Source organism: Elephas maximus, chromosome 10, assembly GCF_024166365.1.
Source record: "Elephas maximus indicus isolate mEleMax1 chromosome 10, mEleMax1 primary haplotype, whole genome shotgun sequence".
NCBI classification, from domain to species: domain Eukaryota; kingdom Metazoa; phylum Chordata; class Mammalia; order Proboscidea; family Elephantidae; genus Elephas; species Elephas maximus.
This window is the reverse complement of record NC_064828.1, coordinates 27,556,232-27,572,918: the sequence shown is the minus strand read 5'-3', so window position 1 is coordinate 27,572,918 and position 16,687 is coordinate 27,556,232. Positions and strand designations below refer to the sequence as shown.

The window sequence follows — 16,687 nt, the reverse complement described above, 5'->3', positions numbered from 1 at the left end:
TTATTCATGTATAATTAAAATAAACATTGTAGATACCAAGCAAGTCTTATAAATTCATAGAATTATTCTTCTTTAACATAGAGAAAAATGTTGTTTTACTGTGTTGGGGGAGAGGGAGATCATCCTTTCACCATCCTTAATGCTCTTTATTGAATAATAGGATTCTTAGAATTTAACAATCATTCTGAAGATTTAGAATTTCACTAAGTCCTGTGTTATTACATAAAACTTCATAAATAGTAAGATATAAAAGGAAGATCATGTAGGTAACTTCAGTATTAGCTTTTATGGCAAAGCAATATAATTAGCAAGTAATATACTAACAATTCAACTTGATGGCAACTAACAATAACAACAACAATACAAAGAGCTAACGGAGCAACAGCTGGGGCAGTGATGATTCCATGGAAGAATTCTCCTCTTCTATGTGGCGGATGTGGGTTTTATTCCTGGTCAATGCACCACACGCACAGCCACCACCCACTTATCAGAGGAGGCTTGGGCATTGCTATGATGCTGAACAAGCTCAGCATAATTTCAAGACTAAGAAGGATTATGAAGAAAGGCCTGGCAATCTCCTTCTAAAACTCAGCCAATGAAAACCCTATTGATCACAAAGGTTCTATCCCATAATGTGTGGTTTCCCTATGAGTTGGGCTGACGAGATGGCAGCTAACAACAACAATGACAACAGCAATGAAAACTGAGTAACAATAGATGATGACTTCATTGGCTAGGAAAATTTTTCAGGTTGATTCTTATAAGTAATCTTTCCATCTACTTCTCCAACAGCTATAACCGTCTGAAAAGGATTACAGAGAAGTGCAGGTGGTAAATACATGATAAATGTAGTGCCATGTTCATGTCCTAAGCCCATAGGAGACATTGCTGGTAGGTCACTTTTTCTAAGTTTCAGATTGTCTTCTTAATTCAGTACTCCATATTGCTACTAAGAATCAATCACAGTGCCATGAAAAATAAAACCTTTTTAAATATTTTTCTGGTGAAGAGACTCATACCAGGGTTTAGTGTTGTATTGCTGTTAGAGTAGGTGTTTGTAAGAAAAGCAAAGATTCTTCAATACAGATTTGAGAAAGAAATATATGTACAGTATTACCCATTGCTGTCAAAGCTATTCTGAGTCATAGCGAACCCACAGGACAGAGTAGAACTGCCCCATAGGTTTTCAAGGCTGTAAGTCTTTACAGATCCTGACTGCCGCCTTTTTCTCCCTCAAAGTGTCTGGTGGGTTCCAACCAGCGGCCTGTTAGGAGCCCAGGGCTTAGATATACTATAATGTCATTAATACTTCCCTGTTGATTGACATGTCAATAATGTACTATATGTATGCACACGTGTGTGCTTGTATGTATGTGTATGTATATCTGTGCGTGTGTTTGTATATATATATTTATATAAATATAAATAAAAATTACTTATATATAAAAAATGTGTTGTGCTTGTATTTCTAGAAGCATATTTCTTTGCACATATTAGATTTTAAAAAATATTGTCAATTTGTAATACCTTCAAAATTGTATAAAAGTAATTGTTATTTTGAAACCTTGATAACCCTGGGAATTTTCTCTTTCTGTTTCTCTGTCTTGTTCTCTAATTTTCCTTTTGCTTATTGATTGGGAAAAAAGATGAAAATCTGAATGACTAGTGAGTTGAACATACTTAAATATTTTTATTGGCCATTTTTATGTGTTGTTCCCAATGTGAGTTACGTGTGCAAGTCTTCTCTGTTTTTCACCAGATCTCCTCCTTGTGGAGGTGATATATTGGCTTTTATATCAACTATAATATGCTGATTGTTTGTTGACAACATGTTTTCCTCTCTTGTTGAACTGCATCACATGAAGTCAGTTTGTTTATTAATAAACTAGTTTTCAACATTTGGAAAAAAAAGATGATAAAATAAAATTATACATTTTTCTACCATTCAGAAAAAACTATCAGTGCTCTTTTTTTTTAACTGACTGTTCTTTAGATCTTTAAATATTTCATTCATTTTCACAGTTGGGAGGCCACTGAATGTACATCATTGTGTTTTATCCTATGCATCTTTTAAAATTCATACCTTTCATGGCCAAATCCTTTTAGAAGAGAGATTTGGCTACATGTTCCTTGTAATATCACATGCACTGCCACTCACCTAAGTGATTATCCCATTCTCACTTGCTTAGTGCTTCTCTATTTTTCAGTTAAAAAAATTTTTCAGTTACTAGCTGTAAAATTCCCCATCCAGGGCCATTGTGGTGGGACCTTCTAGCAGCACCCCTACAAGACTTCCTTTTTGCCACAATTCCTACAATGCCAAGCCATGGTGTTTTCAATCCCCTCATATGCATGAAAAAGCTGGAAAATGAATAAAGATCAACGTGTAACTGATGCCTTTGAACTATGGTGTTAGCAAAATATATTGAATATATCATGGACTGCCAGAAGCATGAACAAATCTGTCTTGGAAGAAGTACAGCCAGAATACTCCTTAAGCAAGGATGGAGAGACTTCGTCTCACATACTTTGGACAAGTTATGAGGAGGGATCAGTCTCTGGAGAAGGACATCTTACTTGGTAAATTAGAGGGTCAGCAAAAAAGAGGAAGACCCTTGAAAAGATGGATTGACAGAGTGGCTGCAACAATGATCTCAAGCATAACAAAGATTGTGAAGATGGTGCAGGACTGGGAAGTGTTTCGTTCAGTTGTACGTAGGGTCTCTATGAGCCAAAACTGACTGGACTGCATCTAAAACAACAACCTGCTCCATGTCCATAACTCTCAGGGCCCCATTTTGGCCTGGCCTGGCTGCTGTCAAGTCTATTCTTGACCCTGTTGTGTTCGTGATACTCCCTCCTGCTTCTGCTGCTCTGTTGCTGAAACTGTGCAGGGTCGTGTCCAAGCTGGAGTCTGGGCATGGTGCAGAGTGGCGCAGGGTGGGGTTAAAACATGAGAAGGGCTGGTTGTCAGTGGTGTAGGGGCTAGATGAGAGCTTGTTGGTGCAGTGCAAGTGGGGAACCAATGGTATTCAATTCAGGTGTGGAACAAGAATCAATTATGTTTGGTTGTTAAAAGGGAAAGCAGTTTAGGAAATTGTGTAAGAAAAATACAACTTAATATGTACGACTGAACATTGTAAAACTGATGATATTTGACCATCTTTTGATCAAATGAAAAGGCGATTTCATATGGTTCCAACTAATACATCACTATTTGTCTGTCAGTTTGTCGTACTGTAGTGGCTTGTGCGTTGTTGTGATGCTAGGAGTTATGCCAGCAGTATTTTGTACACCAGCAGGGTCACCCATTGTAGATAGGTTTTCAGCAAGAAGGACCTAGTGATCTACTTCTGAAATAATTGGCCAGTGAAAACCTCCTGAACAGCAGCAGAACATTGTCCAATATAGTTAGTGCCAGAAGATGAGCCCCTCAGGTTGGAAGGTGCTCAAAATATGAGATGGATTGACACAGTGGCTGCAACAATGGGCTCAAACATAGCGAGGATTGTGAGGATGGCACAGAACTAGGCAGTGTTTCATTCTGCTATTAGTCAGAACCGAAGACATAGCATCTAACAACAACAATCTAATACATTCGAGCCCAGTCATTAACAATTTAAACATCTTTCTAATTTTTTCATGGGCCTACAATATTTTCAAATGGGTTTCCTATACATATTATTTTATAACCTGCTGTTTTTAGTCAAACTTACATCCTGAACATCTTTCTATAATATCAATAGGTAATTGTTTTTACATATGAAAATGAATGTCTTCCCTAGCTGGAAGCAGTATGAATAATTTAATCCTCTATTGTGGGCATTAAGGTTATTTTTTATTTTTCTTTCTATAGACAATGATGTAATAGGTGCCCCTATAAATAAATGTTTTTGGTTATCTGTTGTTATTACTTTATGGAAATTTTATTGAAGTGGGATTTTGTCATAGCTAAGGAAAATTTTAGACTTTTGATATATATTTTAAACGTGCCTTCTGAAGTTGTATCAGTTTGCACTCTCATTATTAATGTATGGTCTCATGCATGATAATCATTTTTTAAAAACTTTATTTAGTACAAAATAGTGCACATGTTGTCTTATTTATATTTATTTGATTATTAATAAGAGTTTTATGTTTGATATGATTATTGCTTATTTGGATGATTTTGTCATTAGTCTTTATATGTTTTGCTCATTTTTAACTAGGTAAACCACATTTTTTTCCTTATCTATTTGGAAGAATGAATTTTATGTTAAAGATATTAGTCATCTGTCTGATATTTTAAACTATTTTCCACAGTTCATTTTTACTTTTATTTTCAGAATACATATAGCAGTGTAAGTATATATGTACATATATATGTATGGTATATTTATATATCTATGTATATATGTGTGTATATATATGTATATATAATATGCACATTTTAATATTTTAGGTACCATAAATATTTTCTCCAGGTTTTATGAATATGAGGGTATGCTTAAAATGATTTTTTCTCCTTAATGTAAGTCTAAATAGTCTTATGATTTCTTTGACCTGTTTATCTTTCTAACGTTAAGTATCCATTTGAAACTTACATTATTTTTCCAAGGTTTATCTCTTGTGCCAACCCCACTGGTTCAATAATTCACCCTGTCCACCCTGATGTGATTCGGTCCTTCACGAGTCTTCTGATAGGTCACTGTAAGCTTCTTTCTAGCCCTTTCATTCCATTTTGTACAATGAAGCTATTATGACAGTTTCAAAGCAGAGATATGATCAGACTTTCTATTGATCTTAGGATAAAAAGCAAAGTTCCTATCATAGATACGAGATGTTACTCTGTGTGCACTCTGCCTATCATTCCAACCTGACCTAAACCATTCATCTTGTCCCACTGGTCTCCTGTTTCAGGGTCTTTGGAGATGACATTTCCTCAGCCTGGACTATTTTACTTACATTTTAATATAAACAACATATTTAGCAGAGTCCAGAGCAGGCTAAACAAATTCAGGAATTTTCCACAATACTGTATAGCTGTTAGTGAAGATTTCTTTTTATACTAGAATTTATAAACAACTCAAATCTGTTTCTGTCGATGTTTATTCATGATATATTCCTTTTGTCACTTCTTTGTTTTTGGTCTGTCAGGCAACAAAAGACAAAGTCAATGTATGAACCATATTACTCTGAGGTGTCTGAATTTGATTTTCTGGGACTTTCTAACCCTAGATCAATGCAGCATTTCCTCCTCACCTTCTGTACAGTGTTTTATGTAACAATTGTTCTGGGGAACCTCCCAGTTGTGATTACAGTAACTTTTGACTCTCATTTGCATTTCCTTATGTACTGCCTGTTAGCCAACCTCTCATTTATTTACTTGTGTCTTTCTACCTTAAAGTTTAGGTTCCTAAGACGATCTCTAGCCTGTGCTCTGGGCAAAATAACATAACATTCCATGGGTGTGTCATCTAGGTTTTTGTACTTCATGACCTTGATGGATCTGAGATGGTGCTGCTCATAGCCATGGACTAGGACAGTATGGCATCATATGTACTCTCCACTAATAACCATCATGACTCCATGAATGTGCATTTGGCTTCTGGTTAGTGCTTGTGTTATTGGTCTCATTCACTTAGTAAAAAAGAATCTGCAACAAACGATGCAAAATGTTAGAAACTTGATAAAGCTACATGTTGTATAGTTATCTACATTTAACTCTATGATTGTAATAAGCAAACAAAAAAACCCAAACCCATTGCCGTCGAGTCAATTCTGACTCAGAGCCACCCTACAGGACAGAGTAGAACTACCCCGTAGAATTTCCAAGGAGTAGATGGTGGATTTGAACTGCCAACCCTTTGGCCTTTTGGTTAGCAGCCAAGCTCTTTAACCACTTTGCCTCGAGGGCCCCAGGATTGTAATAGTTCGTAAGAAATAAGTGCAGATATGCCCCATGTTCTTAGGAACACAGATCTTATTTGCTTCAATCCATTTTTTTTTTTAATAAATATTTTCCTCTAAAATGTTATAAACATATCTTTGGAAATACTTCTTTGGTAACCCCCTTGGCCTCTAGCTACTACATTATTCATATTTCTTAAGAGAAAATGAAGGAAAACTACCGGATAGAAGCTTAAAAGGGTTACCAAGTTTTGGGAAAAAGTATAACATTTTGAATTTGATGTCAAGGAGGTCATACAATGTTTACTTATTCTGATGTCCATGGACAACAGATCGAAATTTATATATCAGGACATAAATTTTCTGGCTTTCTTAATGAAATTTCACCAGCTTCAATACTCCCCCACTGTATCATGGGCTGCGACGTGAATGACTGGTGTATATAGTCTTCTTCATTTATTCTTTGTTCATGGCAATTCGCACAATAGTAATGTTTCTTTACTTGACTCTCAAGAGATATATGAAGTAAATATGAATGTAAATATGAATGAAAGTGGAATGCATGGACTTTTCTGATGGGAAATTTCTTTTTTTTAGAATGAAATAAATATGTTTCATGTCAGTGGATGACAGTCACTGTATGTATCCTTCCACTCATAAAAAACTAGCCTCTTACCTCTTTAAATACAGTAATCCATTCATATATAAGAAGCCACAAATATGTGGCTGCATTTGAGTTTCTTTGTGGGTTTAGATGAGTTTACACAATTTTATGCACATTTAGTCATCCAGAACAATTAGCTGAAAGACTCCTAATGCAAAATTAAAAGCATACAAACTTATATTTGCTTTCTCTTTATTTAAGAAAATTTAGACTTGGACACTTGGGTTTCCAGCTATAGTTAATGAGCCAGTTTTTCCATTTAATATGTATTAGAATTCTTAAAATTTATTTTCCCCATACTGAATTGAATTTTCATTAAGAATATTATTATTTCAATAAATCCATACAAAAATAATGATGGTATGTGGTCATTTCAGTATATATATTATGAATATTTACAAAAATCTGTACACACAAGAAATTGAATTTATTCTGAGATGTAATTTACAAGGACTTTGCACTAAAACCTTCGTCATCATGATTGTTACTTAGAAGTTCCATCTGGAGCTAACATGCTGGGTCCTGAGTCTGGTCATAGCTGCTTTCATCTCCTGATTCCTCAGAGTATAAATAATAGGGTTCAGTAAGGGTGTGATAACTGAATAAAATACAGAAAGAAATTTATCCACTGATAAGCTACTAAACGGCCAAGCATAAATGCAGATACTTGGCCCAAAGAACAGAGTGACTACAGTGATATGAGCAGACAGTGTGGACAGAGCCTTGGAGAGTCCACCAGAGGACCTACGTTGGACAGTCACCAGAATGACAGTGTAAGAAATGAGTAAGAGTATGAAGCAGGTGAAAGACAATAGTCCACTGTCGGCAATTACCAGCAACTCTAGAACATATGTGTCAGTGCAAGCAAGTTTTAGAACTAGGGGAAGGTCACAAAAAATATTGTCCACCACATTGGGGCCACAGAAAGGCAAGGTGATAGTAAAAACCATCTGGCTCATAGTGTGCACAAAACCAACACCCCAGGACACCAGCACAGAACCCACGAGTACCCGGCGGTTCATGATGGTTGTGTAGTGAAGAGGTTTGCATATTGCAATGTACCGATCAACAGCCATAACTATGAGAAAAGTCACCTCACTGCCTCCTAAAAGGTGGAGGAAGAACATCTGAGCCATGCAGCCCCACAAGGAAATCGTTTTCTTCTCTCTGAGGAAATCCGTGACCATCTTAGGGGTTGTGATTGTAGACAGAGTCATATCAAGGAAGGAGAGGTTTCCAAGGAGGAAGTACATAGGTGTGGAGCGCAGGTGAAAATCAAAAGTTACAGTGACCACAATGAGAAGATTTCCTGCCATGATTGCTGCATAGCTCAACAAAAATATGAGAAAAAAGAAAATTTCAAGTTCCCAAGTGGCGGTAAGTCCTAGCAAGACAAACTCAGATATCATTGAGCTATTGTTTATATCCATCTGCTCTATGTAGGAGTTTTCAGAACGTCTTTAAAATAGAGAAAATTAAGAAGTCACCATTTCAATTGTTACAGTTTTGAAGGTATGAACATACATAAAATGAATATTTGAGGAAAGAGAGAAGGTGAACATTTCTGAAAAATACATTTTAATTGATTAATGTGGGCAATAGTCACATCACTACATTTTTTTAAGCCAGAATGGTGCAAGTTAGGAAAATTTATTGTAAAATTTTGTAAATGTAATTTGAGGCAATACATTATGACTTCATGTGAATTCATTGTTTTTATCATGAATTAAAAAAAGAAAGAAAAAAAAAAAAACCTGCTGCCATGGAGTCAATTCTGACTCATAGCAACTCTATAGGACAGAGTAGATCTGCCCCATAGGATTTCCAAAGAGCTGCTGGTGGATTTGATCCACCGACATCTTGGTTAGCCATCAGGATATTTACAGCTGAGCCACCAGGTCTCCAGTCTTGAATTTATGACCCCTGAATTCAATGGCTCAATGAGTTAAACGAGTCAAATGACTACTAGACAAATGAATTTGTTCAAGTGGATAAAAGCATAGTCATTTAACTTTTTGGAACCTAGTATTCAATCATTTACTCCTCTCCATCACCCAAATTCAAAATATTCAAATACATGAATGTGAGTTGAATTGTACATGTAACTCAGCAAGTTACTTTATGGTACTTTCTTCTAGCAGACATCCTATATTCTTAACCCGTTTTTTATTCCAAAAAGATATGCTAATCATTTCATTTACTCCTGTAACGTTAATCTGGTTACAGTCCATAGTATTTTCTTAGCCCCAGTAAAATTATAATAATAGGATAAAATTAACTTGCTGGGGCATTTCTGGACAGGAACATCCACGTTTCTCAGTGTCCAGGTTTTTTGTGATTCATGCTCTGTGTCTCATACTTTGGTTCCTAAACAAAATTCCAGACTTTCATAGTTCAGTCCCTTGCCTATTTTTCTGAGTTTAGAGTTATTGATCTTCTCTCTGGAGTTTTTTATTTCTTATCCTTTTACACTCTGTGTATTTATAGAATCTGACCAACCATCAAGCCTTTCACCCAAACAAGCAATGTTTGTCTTCCCTTGGTTCCCAAATGCTTACCTTTTTTCACTCAATTCTTTTCTCTGACATTTCAGGCTGTGTACATGCTAACTCTGGACTATTCTCCTGGCTCTCACAGTCTTGACATTTGCACTTTAGGTGTTTTCTCAGATTGAGCTGCCACTTTTGGCTCACTTCTATCTTACTTTTTAAGTCTTGATTTAGATCTTTTGGTCCCAGCTTTGTAATCTGTTGGTTCCAACTCGACTTGTTTCTTTCACTTTTTTGCCTTTCTTCCTCTCCTTTTTTATTTTTGTTACTGATACAGCACACACACACACACACACACGAATACTTATCCCATATTTTAGCTCTGGAGCACCAGAATAGAATGTGAAAAACCTGGTCTGAATTTCAGTTTTCCCGTTCATCAGGCATTTGGTAGACATTGTTTAGCTCAAACATCAGAATTTCTTAAAAAAAAGAAATAAGAGTCAAGATTTAAACTCTAGCCCTGGCGTCAACATTTACTAGGGAAATATACTCAACATTTTGGAACGTCGATTTGCTTTTCTGTAAAAATAAAATAATATCTACTCTTCAACCTTACAGAATGTTATGAGCCTTTAAAGGGTAACACAGGTGGGTATACTTTATATTTCACTCTACATGTATATGTGCTGTTTATGTGCTTTTACAAAACTCTACTCTTTAACATTATCTCAATTTCTAATAATTATGAGAATACCCAGACTACGGGGATCGATGAAGAATTTTATTCCTGAAGACTGGTCAAGAAGGGTTGGTGTTAATGAAAGCATCGATATCCTTATTTATGTAGTAAATTGAGTCTACACACTAATTGTGAAATTGTTTTCAAAACTATGTGCCCTCAATCTCAAAATTTTAACAGGAGAAAATCTTGAGGAAACTCACAAAAGTAATTTCATAGTTTAAACTTATAAAATTAAAAACCAAAAAGAGTATTTATTACTTCAGAATTTTTTGAATTTTTACAAGCATATATACTGAAAAGTTTCCAGCTAAGTCTACATATACAGAGGTTAAAATTTATTATGATAGATGAAGTCATTCATTAAAATTTAACATCTGAAAATATAAATTTTTATTAAGACACAAATAAAAATAAGGTTGAACAAGAAAAAGAAAAGAAGTCTTCCTAATTTAAGCCACAGTTTAACCTCAAAGGGAAAATTAAACATTTAATAGTATAAATTTGACTAACTGATGATTGTTGAGAATTGTGCAGGACTGGGCAGTTTTCTTTCTGTTGTACCTAGGGTCTCCACGAATTGGAACCGACTCGATGACACCTAACAACAACAGCACAACATTTGACTAACAATGAATTAACCAAAGAAACAAACAGACAAAAAAAATCATTGTCATCCAGCAGATTCCAACTCATGGCTACCCTATAGGATGGAGTAGAACTGCCCCATAAGGTTTTCAAGGAACTGCTGGTGGATTCAAACTGCTGACCTTTTGGTTAGCATCCAAACACTTAACCACTGTTCCACCTGGGCCCCAATGAACTGACAGTGAACTAAAAAGGAATGAACAATAATGGGATAAATAGGATAAAGTAGAGCATGGTTTGTATAGCAGAAAGTGTATCTGAGAATGGGATGAATGCCGTGTAATTGAGGGCCTAGCCCTTTTCATGCCACACACGTGACTAAAAGATAAAAAATTACTTGACGCCTGTCAACTGTGGTGGCTTGTTGGGGGCAAGAGAGAAGCTATGTTTAGAGTGTTCAATACTGTATCTCTATATTAAAAGGCAGAGTCATTTCCATAAAAGTGCTTAAATAGCACAGTTAAAAATATGTGTAAATATGCAACTGACATTTTTAAATTTTTTTATTGAAAATAAGAGCCATGCCATTTCTAGTCATCAGGAGTGTTTGTTATGTTTTCTTTTCATGAAAATGTGAATCTATATGGACTAGATAACCCACACGTGATGTTCACTTATCACCTAAGAAAATGCTTGGAAAGTGAAAAATCAGATTAGTTATCAAAACAACCACTATAACTATTTTCCTAATTAAAATAATATGTTTATACATTTAATAGATGAAACCTAAATATTAATTTTATATGCATAAAGAGCTTTTTTAAATATATTGAAAAAGTTAAAACATATTAAAATAATAGTTTTACATGGAAGTGGAAAAGGGTCAGTGGGTTTAGAAAAATAGAGAATAGTCTTTAAGTTGCAAAATTGTTTAAAGAATGAATATATTAGCAATATAATTAGATAGCTGTATTGACTAAAAATATATATATATATATGTATGTATATTTTTATATATATATCAAAAAAATAAGTATAGACTCCAGGGAAAATTAAGAAGAAATTTATTTAAATGTAACACATTTATCTCACTTGGCATTTCTTAAATGTTCTCTGAATTAAACTAAATACTCATTGTAGGGACATAAAAATGAAAATAAGTAAACTAAATATTGAAATTGGTCAATATTTCCCATTTTGTGACCTGAGGTTTTATTAAATTTTGGTCTTATCACAGATGCTAAACTTAGCCAGGCAAGAACCTGATTTTTTCATTAATGTATATTTTCTAAGATACTTTGGCTTTTTTTTTTTTTTTTTTTTGCCCTGTGGATTAAACTAATTCCGTTCATATTCCAAAAACTCAAGTTCAAGCTATAAACCTAACCTCTCTGAGCAGGATACGAGCGCAGTGTCTTTGTCAGGCGCAGAGTCGCTCTTTGCTTCTTATTGGAACTGGATGCAGTTGTCCAGACACTAGTTGACCTAGATTAGTTTTATGCTGTAGTCCTCATGATTAGAATAATGTGTTTTTTATCCAGCTACAACTTTTATGTAAAATGTCTCATCTTTTATTAGAGGGCACAATTGCAGTATTCTGTTAGCACTGCTGTTTAACCTACCAGCTCTAGCTGAGGAGTGGCCTCTTCATGAGCTGCAGACACAGCGAGAGTCTGGTTATATACGGGTTCTCTTTTCTACCTCCAGGAATACACATGACAGTCATTTTTAGGTTAAAAAACAAAAAAAAGATAGGAAGCATACACAACAGATGCAGACTGATGATCAACCACCAGAGGGAATTATTAAAATGAGCCCGTTGGTTTTCCCTTGGCTTTAGAGCAAGAACTTATTCTGTCATTATTTAAGTGGATTGTGAATTTGCCAAGTTTATTGTCATGTGAACTTTCTCTAGAAAACTCTAAGTTTGGCTGGTTGGTGGAGGATAAGCACATTTATAGAAAATGAACCTATCAAAGGTAATGGACTTTGGAAAACTGTAATTCTGTTAACTTGATTTCATACATCAGAATATTTACAAATAATTGGATAATTTTGAGCTTTTATTCATGTGTAATTAAAATAAGCAGTGTATACACCAAACAAGGCTTATAAAGAAATTCATAGACTTTTTCTTCTTTAAGAGAAAAATATCCTTTTACTATACAAGGGAGGAGAGAGAGAGTATACACTATCACCATCCTTAATGTTCTTTATTGAATAATAATAATATTCTTGGAGCTTAACATTCAATCACTCTGAAGATTTAGAATTTCACTAAGTCCTTTGTTATTACATAAAACTTTATGAAAAGTAAAATATAAAAGGAAGAGCATGGAGATAACGCCAGTGTTAACTTTTCTGGCAAAACAATATAATTAGCAAGCAATATACTAACAGTTCAGCTTGATGGCAGCTAACGATAACAATACTAACAGCTAGCTGAGTAACAATGGCGACATTGGTGCTTCAATGGAAGAATTGTCATCTTTCATGTGGGAGATGTGGGTTTGATTTCTGGCCAATGCACCTCACACACTGCCACCACCAGTATATCAGAGAAGGCTTGAGCGTTACTATGATGGAGAACAAATTTCAGCAGCACTTCCAGACTAAGAAGGACTAGGATGAAAGGCCTGATGATCCACTTTCACTGAAAACCCAATGGATCACAGCAGTCATATCCTGTTGTACATGGCGTCACTATGAGTCCGGCCAACTGAACGGCAGCTAACAACAACAACAACAACTGAGAACAGTAAATGATGACTTCATTTGCTAGGAAAAATTTTTTGCATTGATTCTTATATGTAACCTTTCCAACTATTTCTTCAACAGTTAAAATCCTCCGAAAAAGATTACAGAGAAGTGAGGGCAGTAAATATACAGCAGTGGAGTGCCACATTCATTTCCTAGTTAACAGGTCAATTTTTCTAAGTCTTGGATTTTCTTTTTTAATTTAGTACTCCACACACCCATTAGCAATCAATCACAACTTCTATGAAAAATAAAATCATTTTAATTTTTTTTATGAGGCGATAGATGCCATGGTTTAGTGTTTTACTGCTGTTAGGGTAGGTGTTTGCAAGAAAGGAGATTCTTCAATGCAGATTTCAGAAAGATAATATATGTGTAAAATTACCCCTTGCAGGCAGGTCAATTCCTATTCATAGTCACCCTATGGGACAGAGTAGAACTGCTGCCACCATGGGATTTTCAATGCTGTAAATCTTTACAGGAGAGGACTGCCACATCTTTCTAAGGTGGAGCTGCTGGTGTGTTCGAACCACTAACCCATATCAGTTAGCAGCCAAGTGCTGAGCCGTTGCACCACCAGGGTTCCTTAAACACAAAGTTTGATACCCAGAATTTATTATTCAAGCCTCTTGATAAACATAGCATAGGTAGAATTTTTCAGAACACAGCTAAAAGTTTTAGGAGCATATCGTTCAGGGTTGAATATCAGTGTGACCAAAAATGCTCAAAAAGGAAGAAGAAGGGGATTAGGAGGGGGTATATGTAAATCTGATTTTCAAGTAAGGTTTTTCTTAAAAAAAAAAAAAAAAAAAACCCAAGGAGGTTGCCTGGTGACTTAAAACACACATTTATTTTCTCACTCTTTCTGTGAGTCAGGGGTCTGGGCACAGCTTGGTTGTATCCTCTGCTTAGGGTCTCATGAGGCTACATGCAAGCTGCTAGATGAGGCTGTTGTCACATCTGAGGCTCGGCTGGGGACAGATCTTCTAAGCTCACTCAAGTTGTTGGAAGAATTCAGTTTTTTGTGGTTGTGGGAATGAGGGCTTTGGAATCCTTACCCACAGGAGTGAGGCCCCATTCAATACAGGAGAATATACAAAGGTATGACTATTAGGAGGCCAGGATCAGGAGGAGGGCACATTAGGAGTCTGTCTGCCATTCCAGGCTTGACTTAGCTCAGTCTCCATTTTCATTAAATTGATCAGATTTCGTTTTATCTGCCCGGAAAAGGAAAGAATAAACATTGTTCAGAGGAAAACAGCATCATCTGTGACCTTTCCAATATGTAATACCCAGGTCCGATATAAAATTAAACGTTTTCATTATACCAAGAGAGATGTTCTTATAGCAATAAAATGAAGACAAGAAAAACACTAATAGAAACACCCAGGTATTTAAATATTAGAGTGGGCCAATAATGTTTTCTTAAGTAATTTTTATGATGAAATGCTTAAGAAAATAGAAGAAAATGTGTAAAACCCATGTAAAAAGAAGAATTTCATTACAGAATTCAAATGTATAGAAGAGACTAAAATAGAAAATCTTATGGAGATGTAAAAAGTGGACATTTATTTCTCATAGAAAATATATATAAAAAAACAAACTTGTTACTATCAAGCTGATTCCAATTCACAGTGACCCCATAGGGCAGAGTAGAACTGTCCTATGGAGTTTCCAAGGAGCAGCTAGCAGATTTGAACTGCCAACCCTTCAGTTAGCATCTGAGCTCTTAATCACTGTGCCACCAAGGCACCATAGAAAATATAGGACACAGAAATGTCTTACAAGTACACAGGAATTCATTAACAAAAAATTTACCTATTTATTAGTGTAGTATTTTTCAGGCACAAAGACAAGTAAAGAAAATTTACTGTTAAATTGTGTAAATTTAATTTACTGGAGAAATTTGAAGACTGTGAGGCTCTGACGTAACAACAACAACCTCAAAACCTAGCACAAACTTTGACTATATTGATCCAAATCCTAACACTAAAAATCCAGTGAAAACAAAGTTTTACTCATCTTTGGCCATAAAATTTATTTATCTAAGTCTTATACTACATGAAGCTTTTAACTTTCAACAAAAAGAATTTATGAGGAACACACAAACCATGAAAAAAAAAGAAAAAGAAAAATTCTGTGAAGAGGTAAATGAATCAATAGAACCAGGCACAGATATGACACAGGAGTTGAAATTATTAGACAGAGAGTTTTAAAAAAAGGCTTTTATTAATATATTTACGTCTCTAATGGAAAAGATGGACAACAAAAAGTATCCAGTGAGTACCTTCAGTGGAAAAATGTAAACTGTAACATAGAATAAAATGCAAATATTAGAAATTTCAAACCACTGTAATATTAAGAACGCATTTGACAGACACATTAGTATATTTAACATGACTTAAGAAAAAATTAGCAAACATGAAGACAGGTCAACAGAAACAGAAAAAGACAAAAGAGTGAAGAAAAAAAAAACTAGAACAGAATATTGAAGAGCTGTAGAAAAACTCCAAAGAATCTAATCTATGTCTAATTAAGTTTCCAAAAGGTGAATCAGGGTTTCCAATTTTTTTTTTTTTTTGGTGGGTTTAGGGTAAGAAGAATACTTGAAGAAATACTGACTAAAAACTTTTGAAAATTAAGGACATACTAAACCAGAGATCGAAGAAGACCATAAAAAAAAAAAAAAGCGTATTAAATATCAACAAAGAAACAGTCCCTAGGCATATCATATTCAACCAATTAAAAAACAAATCAAGGAGAAAATCTTGAAGCTACCTGGAGGGGGAAAAAAGTCACATTAGACACAGATGAAGAAAGATAAAAGTTACACTCCATTTATCTGAAGCTGTGCAAGTCAAAAGACAGAAGACATCTTCAAAATACTGAAAGAAAAAAAAAATGTTGCACTTGGATTCTATGCACAGCCAAAAATTTCTCTCAAAAATGGATAAGAAATAAGTGCTTTCTCACACAAATTGAAAAAAATGAGAAAATTTATTCCCAGGAGATCTGCACTACAAGAAATATTGAAGGAAGTTCTTCAGGCAGAAGTCAGTGATATCAGAAAGAAACATGGATCTGCACTAAGAAACAAAGAGTGTTGGAAATGGTATAAATGAAGGTAAAAATGAAATTCATTTTTCTTTAATTTTAATTTCTGTATAACTGTCTAAAGTAAAAATAATAGCAATATATTGTGTGTTTGTTATATTATAGCAAACATCAAAATAAAATATATGACAATAGAACAAAGGATAGGAATATATTGATATAAGGTTTGTAAATGCAGTGCAAACAGTAAAATATTGTTTGAATATAGACTTTATTAAAGATGTATCTTGTAAGTTCTAGGAGAACTCTGGTGGCATAGTGGTTAAGTATTTGGCTGCTAACCAAAAGGTTGGCAGTTCGAACCCACCAGCCACTCTGTGAGAGAAAGACGTGGCTGTGTGCTTCTGAAAAGATTTACAGACTTGGAAACCCCAAGTGGCAGTTCTACACTGTCCTAGAAAGTTGCTATGAGTTGGAATTGACCTGACTGCAATGTTTTTTGTT

At 35.0% G+C, this 16,687-nt stretch overlaps 1 protein-coding gene across 1 annotated transcript; it reads right to left on the bottom strand.

Moving 5' to 3' along the window:
• Nucleotides 1–7,041: 7,041 nt before the first annotated feature.
• On the bottom strand, nucleotides 7,042–7,983 carry LOC126083915 (olfactory receptor 4L1-like). Its single transcript, XM_049898012.1, has one exon. The coding sequence runs from the start codon at nucleotides 7,981–7,983 to the stop codon at nucleotides 7,042–7,044; it is 942 nt and encodes a 313-aa protein (XP_049753969.1).
• Nucleotides 7,984–16,687: the final 8,704 nt, after the last annotated feature.

Coding starts and splice junctions, on each gene's coding strand:
- LOC126083915 (XM_049898012.1), bottom strand. CDS start 7,983: ATGGATATAAACAATAGCTCAATGATATCTGAGTTTGTCTTGCTAGGA.